We start from the raw sequence: 16,996 nt of genomic DNA, 5'->3' as shown, positions 1-16,996 counted from the left end.
TTAAATACAAAAATGCAAACACTTTCAGTCGCAGTGACAAGTGATGATTGTATACAATTTCTTACAGATAATGACAGTCTAAATCCCCAGTTCAGTTCATACCGACAAGTTTTGCCTCCCATGCGAAGTCTCAGCGTGCAAAACGGGTTCTTGGTCGCACCAACTTCGACCTCGTATAAGCGCTATTAGCACAACGCTGAAATGCACACAAAAGAGGAAAATATATCACAACTGTACCGATATACCATATCGTAATCGAATAAATAACACACAACTATCAGAATTATCGCTCAATATGCGTTTGTGGTCGATCGACAAGCTCAACAAAAAATTATCCACAAATTTGGCGCAGCGCCAGATTGCCTTCGCAGCATCGCCATTTCCTTTTATCATGTGAAGCTGCTTAATAATCAACACATATCGAAATGACACACTTACAAGCTACATACAAACCAATACCTGTATCGAAATATCACTCACCCGTTGATATTCTACATAAAAACAAACACAAAGCACAGACCACTGACGAACCGGCCATTCGTCTGCATTCGTCCCCCACGTGAGCCGGCCGAGCGCCGCGCAGCGGCCGTGACCTTCACAAGGTTCGGCCTTCAGCCGGTTCTGAGTAGAGCTGCCGCTTTACAGAAACACGAGAGCGCCGGTGCGCCGACGAGGCGGCGCCAACACTTTCTATAGACGGCTGCTTCACTTTAAGAGGCGGCATTATCATTTCGGAGGCCAGCAGCATCACTATGAATGACGGCGCCTACTGTTAACGCCAGACCCCTTGAAACCCTAATTTTTCGCGATTGTTTTTTAATGCGCGGAAGAATTTCAACCATATTTAGGAAATAGCTGTTTCAAGACCTGCCGAAACTTTTTCTTCAAATACGTTTTGTTGTCACTTAAATGTTTGTGGCACTTGTCATTGACTCGTAATGTTAACTGTTTTTCCATACTGGATAGAGGCCTTCCTACGTCATATGACATTAGGTTCCGCCCACGGCTGCGGCATTGACCCGTGCCCATCAGCGACCTCTGTACAAACGACACCCCTGCCATCTGTAAAGGACTATGCATTTCGCTGACGCTTCACGTGCTATGTATCAATTGCAGCAGACGGTCAAGTAAATGTTAAGCTCTTGTTGACTCTCGTATATAGGACCAAGAGGCCATCACTCCTCAACCTACTATTCACACATGCTTCGAACAAACGTTAAAGATTCCTAACAAATACGATGCTCGATGTAGGATATATGTATGTTTGAAATACGAGCGAGCCTTATGATGTGAAGCGAAGGTAATTAATTAATTATTACGTTGTTCGATGGTTGCATAGCGATGTACAAATCAGCAACTACTTGATGACATCCGAAATCCCATTATCACATTAGTTATCTGCAACGCCATAGGCTTTAAATACCTACAGGTGAATATTTCCTAACCTTATGTCAGGTATATGCCATCTGCCCGTCATTTGCAGCTTATGAAAAATAAAACAAATATCAGCCGTCAGCGAACCTATCAGCATTGTACAAGCAATGCGCATTGAGCATTTATGGCTCCTCAGTCATCATGTCGCTCTTTGGGCACTGTCAGACAAGACGCTACGCACAACTCCGCCGGCTTTCGGCACCGCTCGACCGTCCCCGCTCCCCGCCACAGCGCGAGTACCGCGCGTCGGCCCGAAACCGCCGCAGGCCAAGACCAGGGGCGTAACTTTGTATACTTTTGGGGGGGGGGCAGGTGCCCCCCAACTTGAAATTCTGCCACCCCAACATCCCGTTTGCCCCCCCCCCCAACTTTGGTGGGCGCCCCTTGGCCCAAAAGGCGCCCTCACGGGCCAGGGTCGTAACCACGCTCAACAGATCGTGGTGAGAAAAAACTGCAATAGGAGCGCCATCCCTCAGGGGGGGGGGCGCCATGGCCTATGAGCTTGGGACCTCTGAGGCCATGGAGCGCCTACATGCGAGAGAGGGGCGCCTATGAACTCCATAGGGGTGCCTCAATGCAAAAGAGGGGCGCCTGTGATGGCAATAGGGGCGCCTGCATGCGAAAGAGGGGCACCCTATTGGTCTCTGAGGCCCTTAGGGGTGCCTCTTAGACCTATGATAGTATAGGGGCGACCACGTGCAAAAGGGGCGCCAAGGAAGGCCATAGTGGCGCCCCCATACGAAAGAGGGGCGACTTCATCATGTATGCCAAATAGGGATGCCTTTGAGGCCCATTTTAGAAAGAGGACCTCAAAGGAGCGCCTCAATGGGAAAAAGGGGCGCCGGTGAGGTCTATAGGGGTGCCTCTGTTAGCCATATGGGCCGTTACATGCGAAAGAGGGGCACCTATGAGGCTTAATGGGGCGCCTCCATGCAAAAAGGGTAGGTCGTTTGTGTAAAGTTTTTGAGGGACGGTATGCCGTTTGCGGCAAATAAATACTTAGCTAAGTAGCGTGCCCCATTCGTTAACATGCGCCCCTCAAGCCAAAGTTGGTGCCCCTCTGACTACACTTACGTCTTAAATCATCCCTTTTGCTAATAATGGCGACCCTCGCACCACAGAGTGGCGCCCTTCCGTGTATCAATGCGACCATTGAGGTAGTTGAAGTGCCCCTCTGACAAGTACCTTATGCCATCATCCTTGCTAGAATAGCGCCCCCAGTCCGCAGGCTGCCGATTGGCTCCTGAAGGCGCCCTCGTGCCAGTTTTGGTGCCCCTCTGCACTGAGTAATGAAATGTATGTGGCACTCGCACAGTGAGGCGCCTACCGATTTTAAGAGCGCTACTCGAGTCATAACCATCGCCCCTCTACGTATACCTAGAGGGGCCTGGATGCCATATAACACACTATAATGTGTTATGGCATCCCTGCTGCTAAAAGGGCACACTTAGCTATAAGGCTAGCGCCTCAACGGCTCATACAAGCACTCTGCAAGCCAAAGTTAGCGCCCTTCTGACTTATATCATTTCTTTTGCAAAGTAGGTACGACGTCGCCTCTCGTTGGACAGGGTGGCGCGGCAGGGCTGATAATCCCGGGATCGGGATCCCGGGATCCCGGGATTGTATTAATCCCGAATCTCGGGATTAGAAGCATCGGGATTTCGGGATCCCGATATTTTCCGTACAGAAACATCGTTCATAAAGTGTAGCTGATAGTAGGTATGTAAAAAAAGGTAAGTGAGTAACAACGCATTACAGTGCAGTTTTATGTCCAAAGATCTTACTTACGCCGCGCAAAGTCGTTATGCACAAGTATTGGTTACATATATACCTAATTGACATTGTTTCACACCGTCTCAGCCTTCACAATGTGGCGAGAGACGAGCTCTCTCTCGGCTCATCTCTCGCTCCCCGCGACGTCCCTCGCGTACTCGGTTTAACAGATCATTTTGCACGATGACATACTATGCCGACTATCGAATTCGAGTCCATCGAGTGGGAAGAGGTCGGCCGTCTTCTCTGTGTGACTGTGGGAGCACGTCTGGTGGCTCAGTTACTGTCAGTGCCCCGTGGCTGGACGATCCATGAGGCTGGCCGGGCGCCCTGGGCATGGTTACCGTTAGTGAATAATTATTAATTAAGTGCCTTTGTGATAAGCTATAGCTAACTTTGCCAAAATGTCGGATTTTGCTGAATTTAAAGGCAGTGCGGTGTGGGAACATTATCTAAGAAGTCAAGATGGCCACACAGCAAAGTGTCGTCTTTGTAAAAAGGTACTGAAAATATCTGGAGGTTCCACCAAAGGACTTCACGTCCACCTCAGGAGCAAGCATGGTGGTATGAGTGTTGCTGGACCATCCCGATCCGGAGAGACGCCGCAAAACGTGTCCGGCGAAGGTCAAGGTGAGAGCGCTAAAACCACGGCACCGCATCTAAAAGGAATGAAGACCTTAGATTGCTACTATGTTTCCAAAACGGACGACGACCTGGATGCTATCCTAGCTAGAATGTGCGCGAGAGATGGGATACCTTTTACAGTTTTCTGTACCTCACCGGACCTACGCGGACTTTTGGCTGCTAAAGGATATAAAAACCTTCCAACCCATCACAACACGATCCGCCGGCGTGTCCTCAAACACTGTGCTCGCCTGAAGTGTGACGTGAAGGCGAAGCTGGCCGAAGAATTGTCAAATGGCAAACGGTTCTCACTTACGATCGACGAGTATACGTCCCTGAAAAACCGTCGCTATATGAGCGTGACTGTCCACTGCGAAGGTAACATGTGGGGTCTCGGTGTCGCGCGTTGTCACGGATCGATGCCAGCAGAGAAATGTCTGGATCTTCTGCAGGGCAAGCTGGCAGAATTTGGCCTTGAACTCAGTAAGCACGTCACCTGCGTCACAACCGACGGAGCTTCGGTGATGGTGAAATTCGGGAAGTCACTGCCATGTGAGCACCAACTCTGCTTCGCACACGGTGTTCACCTCGCCGTTGTCGACGCTCTGTACTCGGGTGACGCCGGGCAGACCTCTGAACAAGCAGATGACGACCGTGGTGGTGGTGGACCTAACCAGGTGAGCTTAGTATACAATTATGCATACATCTGATATAGGCACCTAGCGTGAAAATAGAATAACAGTGACGAAATGGTAGAAAATTGTGCACCAAAGTTCGTATCATTTACTGTGCGATTTCACTTCATAAGAGTCAAAGAACAAACAACATTTCACCCAGAGAACAAGGCTTAAGAGCATCGAGCTCAGTTTCATCCGCATCGCGCAATTACTCTCCTTAAAGCATAAAGAGTCGTAAACAGTGGCGTAGACAGGGGGGGCCATGGGGGCCATGGCCCCCCCTTTCCGCCCAGCCGCCCAGATGGCGCCCCACTTAGCGCCGACTAGGCTGATGCCGTTTTACAGAGGGAGCATGAATTAAAAAGCGATGTGCAGGCAGGGATCGAACTCAATATCTCTTTAGGGGTGCCTGGACACCCCAATGTTCTCCAGGGCACCCCCAAATAGGACCTGAGCCCCCCAATGTTTAAGGGCGCACCTCCGGAAACCAGAATAGGTATTCCGAACCCCCAGGGTCGATGGCGCCCCTGAAAGCCGCTGGCACCCACCAGAACGGAACAGTCGCCCCATTTAAGGTTAATTGCACCCCTCTGAAGTTCATAGCTGCCCCATTCGGCCCCATCCAAGGTCGATGGCGCCCCCTGAAACTACTGGCGCCCCTCTAAAGCACCCGCATTCTTCTCAAGATCACAGTCGCTCTATCCGACATCAATAGCGCCCTCAAGAGAGTCACTAGCGCCCCCCCCCCCTTGAGACTGAAGTCGTCCCGCTTGAGACTAAAGTCGCCCCATTCAAGCCCAATGACGCCCCTCCAGAGCGCCCGGTGCGCTTCTGAAGATCACAGTCGTCCTCATCCGAGGTCGCTGGCGCCCCTCAAAAGTCACCGGCGCCCATCTAAACGGAGATCACAGCTGCCCCATCTTAACCCTAGAACGCCTAGGGGGGGTTGTATCAACCCCCCTGAGGTTTTTTCGAAGTGCACGCTAAACGGCTTGTCGTAGCGGGCTGAAATTTTCAATACCCTCTGGGGCAACCTTTGCGCATCTTTTGCCGAAAAAAAATTGATCGGGTCATGTCAGGTCACGGAGTTATGACGTCATAAGAGGTACAGCCTCCGGCCGGATTTTCACAAACTGAGTGCCAACGCCCTAGGTTTCCTGCCGGTGGTACGGACATCGGTTGATGGATCGTGATGAAACTTCCCATGCATGTTGGGGCAAGTATTGGCTATCATATGGTATAAGAAATTTGACCGGGTCAGGTCAGGTCACGGAGCTATGACGTCACAAGAGGAACAGCGTTCGGTACTATTTTTGAAAAGCGCCCGAACCACTATTTTGCTAATTCTTGTCACCTCAATGGGAATATGCAGCAATATTAGCTTCTATAGGGAGCAAATGGACCTCCCAAATCCAAAAATACAATCAGATTTCAAAAATTTAAATTTTGATTTTTCGAATTTCTGCCGCCGACTGTGACCTTGCCGACTTCCGGCGCTCCCAACGCGCCATTTTTAGAGCTAGGGAAACGAAATACATACCAAACGATAGAGAATTGATCAAGGAACACGATAGTGAAGGTTTCAAGTCGATATCTCCCACCGTTTTGCCGCAATCGCCGCCGAAAGTTGAAAAAAGTATATTTTTCCGAAAATTTGACCTTTGACCGGTCAAAAGTAGGTCAAATGTTGACCTAGGACCAAAAAATATACCACCAATCGCGAGATCTCGTTGAGAGCAATCCGTTAGTTTTTTCCGCTAAGCTCTACGACCTTCCGTTTCGAAACGCCAGGGGGGGTCGTAACAACCCCCCCCCTGGTCGTTCGTGTTATGAGAAATGGCCTGGTCGTGCGAGGGTTAAGATCGATGGCAACCCTTTGAAACCAATGGCGCCCTTCTAGAGTTTATTCGCCCCATCCGAGACAACGCCCCTTGAGACTACAGTCCCCCCACCCAATTTCAAGGCGCCCCTCTAGACTGTCCGGCGTCCTGCTGAAGGCAACAGCGGCCCCATCCATGCCCAATGGCGCCCCTCAACGCCCCTCTAAAGATCACAGTCGCCCCATCAATCCAAGGTCGCTGGCGCCCCTCAACAGCCACTGGCGCCCACCTGAACCGGGACTTCAGTCGCCCCATCCTAAATCAATGGCGCCCCTCTGAAACCACTGGTGCCCCTCTGAAAATAACAGTCGAATCATCCGAGATCAATGGCGGCCCTTCAGAGCGTCCGACGCCCTACTGAAGGCAGCAGTGACCCCATCTAAGCATTACACCCCTCTAGATCACCCGGTGCCCTTCTGAAGATCACATTCGCCCTATCCGAGTTCGTTGGCGCCCTCCAGTAGTCACTGACGCCCATCTGAATGGAGACTTCAGAGTCGCCCCGCCCCATTCAAGATCGATAGCGCCCCCCCCCCCGCCGAAACCACTGACGCTAGGTAGGTAATTATTTTACAATGGGGCTGTCTCATCGACACCAAGGACCCTTTTCAAGATGCAGCAGCCAGGCGGCGCCGAGCTGGGCTAGGATAAGCCAAGCGTTTCTTATAAGGCAGCCTCGATAGTGCCACCCCTCGTTGCGATACCGCCCCTCAATGCGACGCCGCCCATTCACCGTACAATGCCACCCCTCAATGCAAGTGCTGCCCCCAGCGCATTGCCCCCCATTATTGTGATGCCGCCCCCGCCTAGCAGGGCGGTGCCGCCCCAGCGTACGCCACACCGACGGAACGATCACTTTTAAAACTATCAGAGATACAACTATCTCGGACTTTTGATATCCATGACCTAAGGTCAGGTCAATTTTGCGACTTCTCCATTAGGTATAAGTCAATTGGAGAAAATTGAAATGCGCCTCTTTTGGACGAATGTGGTTCAAAACCCTCTCAAACATCGGTACATAGGTAAACATAACACACTGAATCGATAAAATGCACCTGTGACCCTTCTGTGTGCCCCTGAGGTCATCTCAGGTCATGAACGGTCACCAGCATTTCTTTGGCTATACCTTTTGATAGAGACTTGCTAAAGCGGTGAAAACACGTCAGATGTGTTCAGCTCGACGATACGGATCGAGTGATATGCAGCATGACCCTGTCCATCAAGGTCATGATCTTGACCTGAGGTCAAATTTTCAAAATGACGTTTCAAGGTCAACGTATAGTTCATTCGACGCGTTTCGACGAGAGGAATACGATGCTGGCAAAATAAATGTCGTCACTGTCTTCAGTCAAAAGCTATTGCAGAAAACGATTTTAATAAAAACTGTTATTTTTGGAGTTGTTTCCCTCTGGAGGCGTGGCAGTCAGTCACTGGAGGCAGTCATGCATGTCCAGAAGTAGGGGCTGCACGCACTAGACATCGAATTGTAAAGGGGATGTGTGGAGAAAAAATCCAGAACGTATGTCAGCGTTCGGTCGCCTCTGACTGCAGTCGCTGCTGGTATGACAATGAGTTGGGATCTCATGGTGGATCTCATGGTCTTAATTGTTCAAGTCTTTCCTTGATTCCAATTTAGGCAATAAGTCGCAGCGTGTATCCTACATACGTGCGCTCTGATATTCTAAACACGGCAACCCCGGTCGACCACAGGCTGCAGCCCACAGGTCACTTCGGATCAGTGAGTGAGCCCGTATATTTTTCTTTTCTTTTTTTTTGCAAAGAATAAAGATTCTGCCTATCGATCAACGTATAGTTATTTTACCGTTTCGAATTCGCATGGATGCGTATTTTGAGAATAAAATGTCCGTAGCCTGAGCTCGTTTCCTATATCATGCTAAAAATTCATCTAGATCAAGGTTTTTTGATAAAAAAAACACCAGGCTGCAAATTGCATTAATTGGACTTTATGAAAATCAGCGAAAGCTGGTTCTTATGTATTTTGCAATACCTATAGTAAATCATGCATGAACATGACGTTACATTTTAGCCTGACACCCCTGTCACTAGCTGACAATGGCGCCCCTCTCAAGGGAAAAAGTCGCCCCCTCGAGCACCATGCCCCCCCCCTTTCGCTGATCTCTGGCTACGCCACTGGTCGTAAATCTTCATCTACAAATAATCCGAGGAGCCAACACAGCAGGATGACCCCTTAATATATGTACTATTGAGCGCAGAATCCGCGCTCATACCGGGACCGAGGCTGGGCCACGGCGGGGCAGGCCTGGTGTGTCAGAGAGTGTACCGATTAGTGTGATGCGACACAGTATCCTTTGAGGGTCACGGAATGACATGACCTGGCTGTTTCTGTTCCGAGTGGGGCGGAAAGCCGGGGAAGGAGAGCCGCAGTAGGCGGCCGCAGCCCGCGTGGAGTGTGTGCGGCTAGACGTCAACGTGAGCGTGATGGCACACCTCAGTGATCTTGACAAGGGCAGGCTCATCTTGCTTTTCGATCAAGGTCACTCTGTCAAGCAGGCGGCAGAGATTCTCGGTGTAGCTCTAACTACTGCCAGACGGTGGAAACACCGTTATGAGCAGGAAGGGGAAAGGGGTTTGAAAGCGCGCTATGATAAGTGTGGAAGAAAACGGAAGACGACGGAGGAGGAAGACAGGCACATGGTGGAGGTTCGTACTTTTCTTTTATTAGGTATTTGTTGCTGTTGTCTCTGCATTTCTAGGTCAAGACGAGAGTGTAGTATCAGATGATTAATCGGGCCAGCATAATGATAATATCGGGCCATAATGACTAATCGGGACAGCATATAATGATAATATGTCGATTAAAGAGCATGTCTAATTGATTAAACGTGTCAAACTATTTACTGAGGTTAGTGCTTGTACGAGGAACATGTTTATACCTAAATAGTAGAAAATGTAAAAACATGACCTTTTTTCCTCGATAATTACCAAAACTAATGCTGTACAAATATATACTTTACTTGACAGAATGTAATATTTATTTCGACCGCAGGCCTTTTTCAAACATTTTCAAATTAGAAAAGTGTCAAACTATTTACTTCAAGATAGGATTGATAATAATAGCGAGTAATTTTTTTATCTCGCTTAATGTCGCCAGAGCCACAGCTCAAACATTTTATGTTCATGTTGAATGCTTGTAAAGTTTGCGAGACAAAATCAGAGCACATAAAAAATCGAACCAACTGAACAATGGTTGGCGGTTTCCTGCCCTCTGGGTGTCTAAGAGACAAAACCTAAGATAAACGTTTTATGGTCTTTGTGTAACAGGTCAAATGCCAGTAAACGTCCGATTGCACAAGTCATATCCAGGTAGATATTGTTTTTGCCCAGCACGCCGTCTTCCCCGCACTCTTGCAAACGGTTCCATGTCAATTCCACCAGTGGCATTTCAAGCAGGTCAAACCAGTGACAACTACTCAACCAGTGACATATCAATCAGTGACAACTCAACCAGTGACATCTGAACCAGTGACAACTGAACCCGTGACAACTCAACCATTGACAACTCAACCATTGACAACTCAACCAGTGACAACTCAACCAGTGACAACTCAACCAGTGACAACTCAACCAGTGACAACTCAACCAGTGACAACCAGTGACAACCAGTGACAACTCAACCAGTGTGCTGAACGCATTGGCTCTATTGTCACAAACCACGTTGGTTAAGTTGTCACTGGTTGAGTTGACTGTATACCCTTGTGAACATGTGCATTTTTCATTGTTGTTAAATATGTCTTCACTACTCCGGCAGGCGTTTTTGCCCTCCGTGGAGGAAATGCGCCCCGACGAGGATGGACTCTAATGCAAGACAACGCCCCTATCCACACAGCGAGGGCAGTCAAGCAGTGGTTCGAAGACCACGCAGACTCAGTAAGTGGCATCATAAACCTATCATGGCTGCTAACTCTAAAGGGTGCCCCACACTGGACCTCGCATGCGGGTTGCGAGTTTTTGGGTTTTCGGGTTTCTTCAAAATCAAATAATGCAATCTAGCTGAGCGATTCACACTACTATCTAACAAGCGAGTCTGCATGTTTTTAGCTTCCGAGCTACCTTGCATCGCATTCCAAAAGTTGATTTTGAGTCAACTTTCGATTTTCCTCGCTGCGAGGTCTGCAAGCTCTACGAGGCTTGCGGGTTTTTCGTTGGAGTCGAATTTTGGTTCGTTCATGCTGCTATTGCGACTATATGTAGTTTTCTGAAGGTGTACCGGCTTCACAGCATTCATGAAGTGACCATGAGGGTAGGGGAAGTTGGGGGAACGCCGAAGACTTTTTTCTGACGACCGTAGCACGCAAGGTAGACAACATAAGCTATTCTTGTTGGCGTCATTCGAGAGGCCAGTCTTTTGCCTTTCAAACATACCAGGCGCATTTGATGAATTCGCATACCGTTAAGCGCACAAACTAAAAATATCAAAGAAGTGACTTTTTCGGCGTTGCCCCGGACTGCGGGGAAAGCCGAAAATGGGAGAAATGATCTACGGGGAATGCCGACATTGATGTTTTGCCATTTTATCTCAAACTTTATCCAGAATTGATCAAAGCTGACACGCGTTTTAAGAGCTTGAGGACGCGGTGCACACTGGAAGTTATAATTGTGTGATATAATAAGAACATGCCAGGTAAATCATTCCTTATAGGTAACAGGCCGTTGTGTCGGTTGAAAGTGTAATTCGTGTGACTAAAAATACGCGTTGCTATTCTACAGCAGTAAAGTCCACGTAGCGTGCTTTTAACACGTGCGTAATCGCACGTTTTCGGCATTACCCCAGCCTGCCATACTTTCATTTGCAGGCCCATAACTTTTCAACGTGCTGTATAAATTTCAAATAGGCAGCACACTTATGCAAAGACATGCTAAAGATTACTTGACCGAATTGGCCAGACAAACGGTAGCATAATGAGTAAGAAATGCAGCTTCAAAGGCGCATGTAGTACAAGGGAAACGTACCTTGAAAACGCTCTTGGCGCCCTCACAGTCGAAGTATTCCGAATGACGACTCGTAACAAACATGCGATGATTGTAGTCACTTAAGCTTCAGAGCATCACTGACAGGTGGCATCCATGTCTTACGGTTTTCGAAATATCTCGAATTTCGGCTTTGCCCCAACTCCGGCATTGCCCCAACTTCCCCTACGGTCTAATTACTCTATGAGTTAGTATTATGCCCGCAAACTCAAAACCTGCAAACTCGCAACCCGCATGCGAGGTCCAGTGTGGAGCGGCTTTAAGTTGTGGTATGATTTAGCTAGGTGACCGGTGACCTGATGGCATTATTTAAAAAAATCTTGAGATGCTGTTTATTTATTTATCTGTTTATTCATTTTCACCCCAACAGCAATGCATCCCAATTAGAGGAGGCGAGGCCTACGGCTATGTGCGGGAGGCCGCTTTGCCCCTGGTCGCCTCGTCCCCGCCTGTTATAAACTTATCGAGATAACTTAAACAATTATTTAAAAAGTTCTTAAGATGCCTTACAAAATTGCTCAGTAATGATCAAACACTTTCCAACAGGTGTTATTCGTTGCACCATACAGCTTCATAGTCATGACCGATGTGTCAACCTATATCACGTTACAGTGAGTAACAAACATGGTTTTGTTCGCAGGTTCGTGCCATCCCCTGGCCCTCAATAAGCCCAGACCTGAACCCTATCGAAAATGTGTGGTCTCTAGTGGTTCATGAGCTGGAGGAGGAGCTGCGCCAGCCGGCCCGGCAGCTCAACCAGGACGAGCTCTGGGCCGCCGTCTTGGCGAAATGAGAGGAGCTCCGCCGCCGCCCCGGCTACTTCCGGAGCCTGGTGGCCTCGATGAGGCAGCGGCTGGAGCAGTGCTCCGAGGCAGCGGGCGGTCACACCTACTAAACCGTTCTGTTTGTTTGTCATCTAATGTTAAAGAACAGTGTTTTGTTTATAAATTTTACTTATGTTACCTACATGTGATTAGTGTGCAAGATGTATATTAGTACAAATGTGACTCAGTGACAAGAGGCTGATGCCTGATTTTTTTTCTTTCGTGATGTGATATTCAGGGGACTTGAAACGTCTCAACTATTAGTGCGAGCTAGGAGTGCTATGATCAGCAGCACTTGTATATAGCATCGCTGGATTATGTGCAGTGACAGTGAGAATAGACTTGATCACTCAACCTTTTATCCGACATACCCCAGGACTTCACTTGAAGAAATATATAGCTGACACTCCTGGCATGTCTTGTTTTATTATTTGAAAAAACTGTTAAGCTTCGTTTTAGACGTAGGTGCTACTAGCATGCAGTCATTCCTCTATTGCAGTCATTTCCTCTAACAATGAATTAGTCAACTCTAATTCATTGACAGCGAGAGTTTAATCAGCACCCAGGGCTTCGACAAATTTTGAATGACTCCGACTACTAATAAAACTGTTCACTCCGACCGACTACGGTTCCGGCTTCGACATCTTTTGCATTGAGGATTCCTAAAACGGTTGTGCAAAAGATGAAAAGGAAGATTGGTGCACTATGTGATATTTATTTTAATTGTCACCCGTTGAAAGGGCCGCACCCTCCTGAGGTTTTTCACGAATAGCGAAAAAAGGCGGCACGTAGTGCCGCCAGCTTTCCGGCTACCTTATGGACCATCCTTTGCGCAACTTTTGGCGAAAAAATGACCGGTTCAGGTCAGGTAACAGAGCTATGACGTCACAAAGGTAACAAGGTCAGGCCGATTTTGCACGAAATCGTAGTTTTTCGATGATATCGGTTACACTTTGGCATTGTTTGGGTCAAAAGTGACTGACATGGCACTGACATACCCTCCATTGACCTATGTAGGGTCAAGGTCAGGTCAGGTCTAGTTCAGGTCAGTGACCTCTGGTGACCTCTTGAAGTTTGACTTTCCGGCGGTAATTTTTGGCCCTGAATTCGAATCTGACGGCCAAATAAAGCTGGGGCACTTGGTTTAATCACGGTTTAATGAGCGTCTCAGGGTCAAGGAGAAGTCGCCGACAGGTTAGATCACATTTCCGACCCCAACTGTCAGACGGCATTTTCGACCACCCGGGGCGCGAACGCGACCCCGCCGGCTTCCGGGCGCTCTGCCCCGGAAGTTATCGCGTAAAATGTGACAAACTTTACACCAAAATGCACCAAATTCATCCAGAAATACGATGGTGAAAATTCCATGACCATGTCTGCCATAGCGGCGACGCTACCGGCGCGCAAAGTTAAAAATGCCGATTTTCCCGAACTTTGATCTTTAACCTGCCAAACCTAGGTCAAATATTTACCTATGGTCAAAAGTAATATGCGCAATCGCGAGCTCTCGTCGAGAGCAATACGGTGTTTTTCCGCTAAGCTCTACGACGACGCGTTTCGAAACGGCAGAAGGGGTCGTAACCCCCCCCCCCCCACCCACCCTCCACTGGAAAGGATGGCGAAATGCCGTCCACGGGCGAGGGTTAAATTTTCAAATTGCAAAGTTCTTAAGCGCCGATTCGGGCAACTTTCATAACGGTAATACCGAGGTGCACGCATTCGTGACGCATGCCCAATAAATGTGAATTGTTATGTCACATTGACGTTATGTTACCATATACATGTAGGTATATGTATATGGTATATATATATATGTAGGTATATGTGTATATGGCATATGTTACCATATACCATATATATGTAACATACGTTATGTTACCACATACATGTTATGTTACCATATACATGTAGTTTGGAGAAACAAAAAGTCTAGTTCAGACAGAATGGCGGTGGCCATAGGGAAGTTGTGGCATTTTCGCTTATAGTTCGGCTCAGACTTCCGGTGAGATTTGTGCTTCCGATACTTATTTGATAGGAACTAATTTTTTTTTTAAGGTGAGATGAACATTTTTGAGAAACATGGCAAGGTCATGTTTCTTAGCTGTTTCTTAGCTTAGCTGGCAGAGTGCATTGAGTGTCGCCGTTCGCCGACCAAGTGGCCCGCGCGCGCGCCGCCCAGTCCCACGCCGGCCGGGCGGCCTTGGCCCTGGCTTCTGATTGGCTGAGCGGTCCGTGTGACCAGGCGAGACCGTTCGGCTGGGGTCGCGCCATCACGTGACCAGGGGATCCACGGGACCGGCTCCGAGGGCGCCCAGAGTCGCAGGTTGGCGGAAAAACCGGCTAACACCAGGTTTTACCCGTGCATTTTTGAGAAACATGGCAAACTTCCATTTAAAGTTAATAAAAAGTGTGCTCATGCCTCATGGTCTGGAAGAGCAAGGTTAAGAGCAAGGAGCAAGGCCAAAAACATCAGGAGTTTTTCTATAAAACGTTGCGGTGAGAGCAAAGAGGGCGAGAAATTTAAGGACGATCCGAAACTCTGTAACGGCACACCTTAACCCTATTAGTGGCAGGGGGGGGGGGGTTGTTTTTATCCACCCCTCAGGTTTTTCGGGAATATCTCCGAAACCGCTGAAGCTACGATGCTGAAATTTTCTGACTTTTCCTAAAACTAAATTGGGCACATTCCCTGAAAATTTCAAGTTCATACCTTTACCAGGGGCGGCTCCAGAGCACTGGGAATTGGGGGGGTCCTATTCGTGAAGCGAGTCATTTAGGGCAAAGATCACGATGCTGATGTATTATAACTGTATACACCAGTTTTAGGAACATTGAATGAAAGGTATCATGTGATAACATATACAAAGTTATTGTGCATCCTCTTTTGACACGTTTTTGCTATAATAGGCGGATCCAGGCGTCCAAAAAGGGGGGTTATGTTTTACCTCCCAACATAGGTGCCCTGACACCGCCTATGCATGACCAATACAATTGTAGCCGTTTTCTCATAAGAAAATTGTAACACAACAAGACCATTGCCACCCTTTTTAGAAACAGTACCAACAAAAACCTTATGTACTATACTTTTTGTGTACCCCCAATCTCAATTATCTGTATCCGCCTATGATTTTTGAAAATGCATATTTTTAGGATCCATGTGAATTCCTGGTTCATTCTCTATCGATCGGCAAAAGTTGCGTTAAGATTGGTTCAGAAACCTGGCCGTGATAAACAGTCTAAAATGCATCTGCAATTTGCCCGTTTTTACCCCCTCTACCCCCCCCCCACTTTTGACATTTTTTAATTTTTATTTTTTAGAAATGTAGATCACGTTGAGCGAAATCGAATGCCGTTTGAATTTTGAAAATCGGCCAGTTAGATCTCGAGATATCAAGGGGGGGGGTCGTAAACAGCCCCCCCCCCCTGCCACTAATAGGGGGTAGCCAGGAGCCTGCCACTAATAGGGTTAAAACACAGAAGCCTCTTTAATCGCATTCCTACAGAAAGGGGTCTTTCCCCGGCTGGTCGGCCATATTACAGTAATACACCGTTTCACCATGTCTGTGGCCTGCCTGTGTAGGGGAACAGCTATCTGCTGACACCGCCCGGGCCCGCTCCCTGCAAACAGCCACCGTGATCAGTGGACTTCAAGCAAACCCAAAACTTTGCTGGAGAAATAATCCCAATATACACAGTAGACACTGACGCACTAACTCCGCGCGGGCTGCCACTGCATGAATCGCTCCCCTTCTCCGGCCTCCCTCCCCCACTCGGGGAGGGAGGCCGGGGCGGTTGCCTTCCGTGCGGCGGCTGACCCAAGTTCACCAGACAGCAGCCGCCTGGATGGGATACTGTTCCGCAGCACACTATCGGTACACTCTCTGATACACCAGACCTGTCCCGCTTCGGTCCCGGTATGAGCGCGGATTCTGCGCTCAATAGTACATCTTATATAGATTAATAAGGTAAGGATATTGTCGCCTTGCAGGTGAACTCGTCAGATGAATCCGACGGTGATGACGAGGATGAGGACGACAACGTGGAAGAAAACACTACTGGTGCTACTGGTCACCACGAACTACATAGTTCGCTCTCTCCAGTCGTTAAAAGCATTAGAAACATTGTCCGCTGGTTTAGAAAATCGCCCGTACGAAATGAAGTCCTTCAGAAATACGTCAGAGAGGAGCGTGGGCAGGAACTGATGCCAGTGCTAGACTGTAAAACCCGATGGAATAGTTTGTATGACATGCTAGAACGATTGGATAACCTCAAAGCAGCTGTCCACAAAGCACTCATTGACATAGGAGACAAACGTATGAAAATGATCGATGATTATGAATACGCCGCCATACCTGCGCTCATTCGCTGCCTGAGAATCATGAAACTAGGAGCAGAAGCGCTATGCAGGAGAGAAAGTGGACTATTGGAGGCTGAAGCTGCTCTAAAGTTTATGTTAAGCGCGCTTGACAAAAAGGACTGCGCGATTGCATGTAAACTGTCTGATGCGTTGAAACAGCGCATCCGACAGAGACGGTCACGTGCGGCTAAAGCCCTACAATCGCTCCATAACAAAATGTCGGCAGACAGAGACTGGAAAGATATTTTTCTAAGTGCCACTCGCAAGGAAGCACAGGACTTAGTTGTCCACATGATGGAAAGATTGGGAGAACAGATGCATGATACCGAAGTAGGTGTAGATACAGAAGTGATGGACGCTGATGATCCTGAAGCAGCGCCGTCTCTTCAGTCGATGCTTCAACAAGCTCTAGATGAG

At 48.2% G+C, this 16,996-nt stretch overlaps 1 protein-coding gene across 1 annotated transcript; it reads left to right on the top strand.

Annotated features, from left to right (window-relative positions):
• Positions 1-3,443: 3,443 nt before the first annotated feature.
• Positions 3,444-16,429, top strand: LOC122373060 (the record flags this gene model as incomplete). The annotated part of the gene is made up of 2 exons (XM_043350802.1): positions 3,444-4,508; positions 16,211-16,429. Coding segments are annotated over exons 1-2 (1,116 nt in total), but the record flags the coding sequence as incomplete, so codon positions are not given.
• Between the last annotated feature and the right edge of the window lie 567 nt (positions 16,430-16,996).

This window comes from Amphibalanus amphitrite, unplaced genomic scaffold (genome assembly GCF_019059575.1).
Source record: "Amphibalanus amphitrite isolate SeventyFive unplaced genomic scaffold, NRLGWU_Aamphi_draft 001439F_arrow, whole genome shotgun sequence".
NCBI lineage: Eukaryota > Metazoa > Arthropoda > Thecostraca > Balanomorpha > Balanidae > Amphibalanus > Amphibalanus amphitrite.
Note: the sequence above shows the minus strand (reverse complement) of the source record. Positions and strands in the feature narration are given on the sequence as shown.